Source organism: Clupea harengus, chromosome 5, assembly GCF_900700415.2.
Source record: "Clupea harengus chromosome 5, Ch_v2.0.2, whole genome shotgun sequence".
Lineage (NCBI taxonomy): Eukaryota > Metazoa > Chordata > Actinopteri > Clupeiformes > Clupeidae > Clupea > Clupea harengus.
Window position 1 is genome coordinate 13,285,502 of NC_045156.1, and position 8,621 is coordinate 13,294,122.

The 8,621-nt window shown below is 44.1% G+C and overlaps 1 protein-coding gene across 1 annotated transcript in view; it reads left to right on the top strand.

Moving 5' to 3' along the window:
• Nucleotides 1–414: 414 nt before the first annotated feature.
• pkp1b (plakophilin 1b) overlaps nucleotides 415–8,621 on the top strand; it is a 15,302-nt gene continuing 7,095 nt past the window's right edge. The window contains exons 1-6 of the mRNA XM_012835765.3: nucleotides 415–824; nucleotides 1,735–2,081; nucleotides 5,797–6,242; nucleotides 6,410–6,551; nucleotides 6,847–7,054; nucleotides 8,229–8,391. Of these exons, the coding sequence (XP_012691219.2) occupies nucleotides 641–824; nucleotides 1,735–2,081; nucleotides 5,797–6,242; nucleotides 6,410–6,551; nucleotides 6,847–7,054; nucleotides 8,229–8,391 (1,490 nt within the window). The 5' untranslated portion in view covers nucleotides 415–640. The remainder of the gene's footprint in view (nucleotides 825–1,734; nucleotides 2,082–5,796; nucleotides 6,243–6,409; nucleotides 6,552–6,846; nucleotides 7,055–8,228; nucleotides 8,392–8,621) is intronic.

Genomic DNA, 8,621 nt, shown 5'->3' on the forward strand with positions numbered 1-8,621 from the left:
AACACCGTGGTCTAAATGGTTTAGTAGGCTATGATGGTTTGGTAATCTGGACACCGTGGTCTAAGGGTTTAGTAGGCTATGGTTTGGCAATCTGCACTTCGTGGTGGGGATTGTTGTCACACACCGACACGTTCGATCTTCTCCAGATCTCACCTGTCCTTGTGAGTCACAGGCTTACCTATAGCTTATATAATTAATTCAAGTTAAACTATTAACTCTCTCTGTGCAAAGAACGTCAGATCATTGCATGTCAAGACGTCATTGCCATGAATGATTCAATAGCTCATCACCTTCGTCCGCAATACAGTAACCTAGCAACGGAGATTTTACCTATATCGGCACAGGTGTGAAAAATGCAGTGTGAGCCAACTAAGTTACAGGCCACGTAACGTCTGGATGATGACTGTCATCACAGTGCACTCAGTAGCGAAGACAGACTCACTAAAAAGGCGGTATGTAGGCGTGGCACGAGCACAGGTACTCCACCCATAAACCGGCATAGATTATTCACTGCATCAGCTCCTTAACAGAAGAAAGTGGTCATTTGATACAGCTGGACACAGTTACATTCTGCGAGACTCTCTCGACGGCGCTCTCTGTGAGTTTGTTAAGCGACTGCAAGCGAAAAGTTCCGTAGAAAATGACGCTGGAGCCTTTTAGGTCAGCAATGTCCGTCGGACAGGTGGGAGACACGTCCCTGGCTGTTCCCTCAGACATTCATATGAGGTCAGCGCAGCAGCGAGTTATGGATCAAGTTCACACTATTTCACGAAGCAAGTCCCGAAGCCGTGTCAAAAGTGGATCCGGAATTACGTCTCCCATAAGTAAGTCTTCTGATAAATGAAAAATGATTACTCAAGATGTTCGAACAGAATACTTGCTGTCTGAAATAACATTTGACATTTATTTCGTTCCTTTCGTTTAGGCTAATTTTAATATATCCTTTTTAGTCTGAGTTTGAGGTGATTTTCACCATCCTAAAGTAAAGATGAAGCTACACTCCATAAATTGACTTACAAACACTTCCAAATATAGACCCATAGGATTTATTCAACAGAAAGGATAATACAAAATGAAAGGGCCCTACAAGCACATGATTGTTAAACCAGGAAATGTATACAAATAATTTGTAATAAAATCTAAAAGACTTACAGTGATTGTAAGGGAGATGACCCAGTTGAAAAGGCACAACTACCTAGCTTCCATGTCTAATGCATAAAATTGCATTTATAGAAGCCTTTAATGAAGTAACACTTTTCTTTTCCTTTTACATTTTTTTATTAGATTAATTATTTGGCAAGAGGTTCTATATTACTGTTTATGCACGAAAGATGTGAAAATTAAGACTAAGTCAAAGGTGAACGCCAAGGCAACTGAACATGTTTTGACAAACAGAGAGTTTTAGGGAGGTGGTAAAATATCTCTTTTGCTTTATTGTAAGATTTGTTGTAAGAAAGTTCTGAAAAGGAGCACATTTTACAAACTATTTTCTATTTAATTGTTTAGTTTTTTGCCATCGGTTTCCCTAATCTTGCTGTGCGGTTTCTGGCATGTCCTGTGTGTTCATCAGATATTGATGAGCAGAGGTTGCATGCAGGGCTTAGGGGTCTTAAGTTTCAGTCACAATCCAACACAAACCAATGCCCTCTCTCTCTCTCTCTCTCTCTCTCTCTCTCTCTCTCTCTCTCTCTCTCTCTCTCTCTCTATCGCTCTCTCTGTCTGTGTTTAATGCAGGCCCCAAAAGTGACAGTGTGTTCTATGATGTGCCGTCTATCCAAACATCTCCTAACACACTCAAAGGATTCACCTTCACGAATAGATCTGCCATTGAGATTGGCTCCATGAACAAGGGATCTGGCTTTGTGAATGGCTCCATGAACAAGGGATCTGGCTTCGTGAATGGCTCCATTAACAGGGGATCTGGCTTCGTGAATGGCTCCATGGACAAGGGATCTGGCTTCGTGAATGGCTCCATGAACAAGGGATCTGGCTTCGTGAATGGCTCCATTAACAGGGGATCTGGCTTCGTAAATGGCTCCATTAACAGGGGATCTGCACACGTCAATGGTCATGCAAAAATGGTAGGCATTCTTTCTGAGTTTTTGTTAGTAGTGTTAAGTACACTCTTTATTCTTCAACATTACCTTTCCATCATTAAGTCATTTAGATTTTAATGCGTACCCAGAGAGCAGTTGAGTGAATAAATAGAAATAACAAATGGTAACAGTGAAGTTGTTATTATCAATACCTTACTATAAGTGAAGTTGTTCTTATCAATCCCTTACTATAAGTGAAGTTGTTATTATCAATACCTTACTATAAGTGAAGTTGTTCTTATCAATCTTTTACTATAAGTGAAGTTGTTATCAAAACCTCACTATAAGTGAAGTTGATATTATCAATACCTTACTTTAAGTGAAGTTGTTATTATCAATACCTTACTATAAGTGAAGTTTTTATTATCAATCCCTTACTATAAGTGAAGTTGTTATTATCAATACCTTACTATAAGTAAAGTTGTTATCAATACCTTACTATACGTGAAGTTGATATCAAAACCTTACTAAAAGTGAAGTTGTTATCAATACCTTACTATACGTGAAGTTGTTATCAATACCTAACTATACTTCAAGTTGTTATAAATACCTTAGTTTAAGTCAAGTTGCTATCATTACCATACTATAAGTCAGGTTGCTATCAGTCATTAGTGTGTTGGGAAAGTAAGAAAAAATTTATGAAATAAAGTAAAGTAACACTAGCTGGTCTCTCAGCTTCACGTCTGCATATGTTGGAAAGGTAACTTAAGACTCCGGGAATGACTACAGTTTGTTAGTGTGCAGAGAGAGAGGTTTGGCCCGAGAGTCCAGGCCGGTGTGCCCAGTCCTTCACCGGTGTCAGGAGCGTGTAGGAGTCCTCATTGTGTGTAGGAGTGACACATAGATAAACGGTGCCGTTTGAAACCACACACCTCACACACAAGCTTGCTCACCTACACAACACACTCTAAACCCAAGGCCACACACGCTCACACACACACGCTCTCACACACACACGCTCACAGCCACATTCTGCGCAGAAGTGGACATTTAAATAGACTGTCGAGACTCAGACTGCCAAGCATCTCTTGCTATTGATGACTTCAAGACTTTAGCCTCTCTAGTGAATCCTCCAGTAGAGACCCCAAAGGCAACGGTCTCCAAAAAGAGCGTGTAAATAAACAGCATATATCATATAGTCTATATAGTCTATATAGTCACTATAGTCGGATAGTTTCTTGAATTGAATGTATTGAAATTCAGTTTGGGGCAATTTTATGTTGGCCTTGGATTGGTCTGTAAGGTCTATGAAGGATATACAGTGTGTGTGTGTGAGAGAGAGAGAGAGAGAGTGTGTGTGTGTGAGAGAGAGAGTGTGTGTGTGTGTGTGTGTGTGTGTGTGAGAGAGAGAGAGAGAGAGAGAGAGTGTGTGTGTGTGAGAGAGAGTGTGTGTGTGTGTTCACCAGGGACGTGCACAGGAGGGGGCTAAGGTTGCTCGGGCAACTGCCCCTCCGAAGGAAAAATAGTTGCCCCTCCGAAGGAAAAATATATATTTTTTAAATAGTATTACGGCTGCAGAACTTCACGTATGCCTAGATAAAATAATTGCGGAATAAGCGGGGGCGTGGCGGCGGCGGTAAGTGAGAGTTTTAAATGATATAGGCAAAATATGCGTCCAGGGGACGGGGGCGTGGCACCTGCGATTAGTGAGAGTTTAAAATGATATAGGCAAAATATGCATCCAGGGGACGGGGACGTGGCAGCGGCGGTGACAAAAATGAGCGCGTTGCCCCTTTTTTCCAGGGCAGAACAACTGCCCTTCAAAATTCCTGTGCACGTCCCTGGTGTTCGCATACTCTATATTAATACATGAGTCATACATAACTAGATCGACAGAAAGACTCTGAAATTGAAATTCAGTTTGGGGCAATTTTATGTTGGCCTTGGATTGGTCTCTATGAAGCATATACAGTGTGTGTGTGTGAGAGAAAGAGAGAGAGAGAGAGAGAGAGACAGGGATAGAAAATGTGTGTGTGTGTGTGTGTGTGTGTGTGTGTGTGTGTGTGTGTGTGTGTGTGTGTGTGTGTGTGTGTGTGTGTGTGTGTGTGTGTGTGCGTGTGTGCGTGTGTGCGTGTGTGTGTGTGTGTGTGTGAGTGTGTGTGTGTTCACATACTCTATATTAATACATGAGTCATATACATAACTAGGTTGACAAAAAGACTCTATGATCTCAGCCCAAACTGAATGATGATGTATGCACTGAATAGAATATATGTATAGAAGTCTATCTGCTATCTATTATCTCCTAGCCTAGATGATCATGAGTGCTTTCCCCATGTGAGTCTGTAGTGTAGATCAAAAGAGCAGCCCAAATCCAAAAGAAAGATTATTTCTCAGGGGAGACATATTGTATATTAGTGACATTTAATATCAGAAACAATTGCTATGGGAATATGATTCATGTTGTGGTCTTATCAGCGTTTCCCTCAAATATGGTTGCCTGGTTACTAGTAAGAGAGCCAATATCATAAGAAAGAGGCATCGGTGAGGACGTTTGTCTGCCAGAAAACATTCAGGGAGTTTCCACCGCGGAAGGAAAACATATTTGGGGTAATACAGCGCTCCTCCCAGGCTGCAGGTTTCTCAGAAACCTTCTTCCCCGTAGACCTGAGACTCGGCTGATTGACAGGTGCAATCAGACCTCTGCTTTAACAGACAGAAGGAAAAGAGACAACCTTTATTTTTTCATAGGTTTATCCTGTGTGCTAGGGTCCCTCTGACAGTGTCGCTTGAGATGACCTTTATTTTGTCATAGATTTACACTATGTGCTAGTGTCCCTCTGAGAGTGTTAACTCGCTTGAGATGACCTTCTCACTCTTGCGCTCTCCGTTGTGCAACACAGAACACTATTTGCTTTCACTAAGTGCACTGGAACACATCGTTACACCAGGGCCAGAGGAATCCAGGTCAATCAGCAGGTTTGCCATGAACGCAGAGGCTTGGGAACACGCTGGGTCAGCTAGGTGGGCAGTAAGGATTATGTTACAAGATTGTGTCATCTTGTAACAAAGGTAAAAGGCTGGAATTCCATTGAGGCCTTTCAGGCAGCTGAGAAAAGTGGTTTCTGTGGGAGAGAGTTACTCCCTCTGGTGTGTGTGTGTTGATGTGTCAGTCAATTACCTGTCATCTGTCTTGTTATATCATATATGAATGTATTTCACTAGTTTCACATTTTGGGAGAGGAAAAACTTCCCAAACCTGTTTTACAGTGTGTTACTTTGGTATGACTGTGGTATCGTTAGCACCTTGCTTCCCCAGTTTAGCTACTGGAAGCAGAGACTCAAGATGCGTGTGTGTGTGCACCTGTGTGTGTATATGTGCACCTGTGTGTGTGTGTGTGTGTGTGTGTGTGTGTGTGTGTGTGTGCACCTCTGTATTTGTATGTGTGTATGAGCAGGGTGCGATTTGTCAAAAAAACAGAGGGGGGGATATTTTTTTATTTAATTTTTTTTAATCATGAAAAAACAAGCAATAAATAGGCCTAATTCTTTTCAAGTTAACGATAGGCCCTATTAGGTTACATTTTTGAACAGTTTTGAACAAACACACACACACACACGCGCGCGCACGCACGCACGCATGCACGCATGCACATGCACACATGCGTGCGTGCGCGCGCGTGTGTGTGTGTGTGTTTGTATGGTATGCATGTGTATGGTCCCCTACCTCACTCTTCTCCTGGTTGTTGTGCTCCAGCAGGTTGTGGCCCAGGACTCGGCGTTCTCCAGCAGGACTGTGAACATGTCGCGCTCCCTATCCCACAACTCCTCGGGCCGGCAACGAAACGGCACCGGGCCCCGCGTTCCCCCAGTCAGCCCCACGGCCTGGCACCAGAACAAGGTCCAGATGGAGGGCTACAGCCGCGCCAGCCGGGCCAGCCGGGCCAGCCGGGCCAGCAGCCGCAGTGTGCCGGACCTTCAGCAGAGGATGGTGGTTTCGGGTCAAACCCAGCAGACCCGGAGGCAGTTTCTGAGCAGCACCAGTAGCCCACAGATCATACTGGATGGACCCCTGCCCCTCTCAGCCCAGAGGGGTACCCTCAGTCAGCCCAACATGAACCAGAGCTTTGTCAGGCGCCCGCCCTCAAACTACTCCAACCCTGACTCCAAGATATCAGCGTCCAAGGGCAAAATAACGCCAGTGGGGTAAGAACCATATCCAGAGGAAAGTTTTGGATGAATGCATGGAATGGATGGATGGACGGGTAGACACACAGAATGACATAACACATACATACATCCAGTACATACCGCACATAAATTGTGTGATTGTGATCTTGTGTGGTGCTTACGCCTTTTGGTTTTACCCTCAGGCAGACGGCTGAGGGACAGAAGGTGGAAATCAGCATGACAGAGGCCATTCATTACCTGTTCAGTATGGATGAGAACTACCAGCTGAGTGGGGCCTCCTTCATTCAGCACAGCACCTACACAGAGGACAAGACCAAACAACAGGTAGCCTAGCATCTCACTGTTAGCATATATAAATATATATATATATATATATATACGTACCACTAACACTGTTAATGCATCACACGGTTGGGCTTTCAGAAAGAATGTTAATGTATGTAAATACAGACAGAAAGTGTGATTACACTTGAAGTATATGTACTCTATACTAAATATACATTTGTTTGTTTGTGTGTGTGTATGTGTGTGTACACACATGTGTGCGTGTGTGTGTGTGCATGTGTGTGTGTGTGTGTGTGTGTGTGTGTGTGTTTGTGTGTGTGTGTGTGTGTTCCAGGTGTTCCTGCTGAAGGGCATCCCCCCTCTGATTGCCCTCCTCCGGAGTCCCAACCCTGAGATCCAGCAGACAGCGTCTGCAGCCCTCCGTAACCTAGTCTACAAAAACCATGACAACAAGGAGGAGGTGCAGCGCTGTGGGGGCGTGACAGAGGTGGTCCAGCTGCTGAAGGACAGCCAATCAGCAGAGACCCAGAAACACCTGACAGGTGAGCACTGGAAAGGGAAAGAAAGAGAGAGAGAGAGAGAGAGAGAGAAAGGGAAAGAATGCATAGTAAAGAAAAACAAAAGCAATATGAGACAGGGAGAGATTTGCTGTCATCTGTGTCCTCTGTTAATCCAGCCTCTCACTCACTCTGAGTGCCTCAGGGAGGGGAGGTTTCCACTGAAACTACTAACATTCTCTCACACTCAGGGTGTGGTTGATGATAACACACACACACACGTTCATTACGTGTGTGTGTGTGTGTGTGTGTGTGTGTGTGTGTTTGTGTCTGTGTGTCTGTGTGTGTGTGTGAATGAAAAGACCCAGCAAGGTGCTAAAAAAGCACAGAAGTCAAGGAACTGTCAGCTAAGCTAAGCTAATAGTTGCGCTGTAAAGAAAAAAATATAAACACATACTTGCATACTGCTGTTAGCACAAGCAGAGTCTCCAACACCTCGAACACACTTTACGAAATGCCAGTTGCAGTGTTACAATGTTATTAAGCACAGTGTATCATACTGATTAACAAGGAGTAACAGCATGTTGATGCTTTCTACATAAGTAAAACAAAGCTTAGGTTTACTGCTATGATTAAAGTTAGAATTTGGGTTATGCTAGTATTAAATGGGTTGTGGTTAGTGATATTGCTATTGTTATTGCTAGTGCTGTGATTTTTTTATATTTAATTTGTCAAATCCTGTAATTAGTAGCAGGGACTACGTGCGTAAGGTTACTCGGGCAACTGCCCGTTTGCCCTCCTCGACTGAAGTTGCCCCTCCAAAGGAAATATATATATTTTTTAAATAGTATTACGGCTGCAGAACTTCATGTATGCCTAGATAAAATAATCGCGGAATAAGCGCCCAGGGGCCGGGGGCGTGGCGGCGGCGCTTAGTGAGAGTTTAAAATGATATAGGCAAAATATGCGTCCAGGGGACGGGGCGTGGCAGCTGCGATTAGTGAAAGTTTAAAATGATATAGGCAAAATATGCGTCCAGGGGACGGGGGCATGGCAGCGGCGGTGACAAAAATGAACGTGTTGCCCCTTTTTTCAAGGGCAGAGCAACTGCCCTTCAAAATTCCTGTGCACGCCCATGATTAGTAGTATAGTACAACAGCCATAGAAGCTTGCAGAGGTTGCTGAGTGTTCCTGAGGTTCTGTGGTTCTGGTTCTGCAGGTCTGCTGTGGAACCTGTCCTCAGCAGACTCTCTGAAGGCGGATCTGCTGAAGAGCTCACTTCCGGCTCTCACCGAGCACGTGGTGTTGCCCTTCACAGACGTCGGCAACCTCAACAACAACATGGATCCCGAGATCTTCTTCAACGCTACTGGGTGTCTGAGGTACCCCTGCGCCCACACATGCTTGTGTGTTATATGCTTGTGATGAGAACAGATGCAGAGACACACACAAACCACACGCAGGGCCATTAGTGTGTGAGTTAGTGTGTGCGTTATATGCTTGTGATGATGTCACAGATGCACGCTCAAACAACACGCAGGGCCATTAGTGTGTGAGTTAGTGTGTGTGTTATATGCTTGTGATGAGAACAGATGCAGGGACACACTCAAAC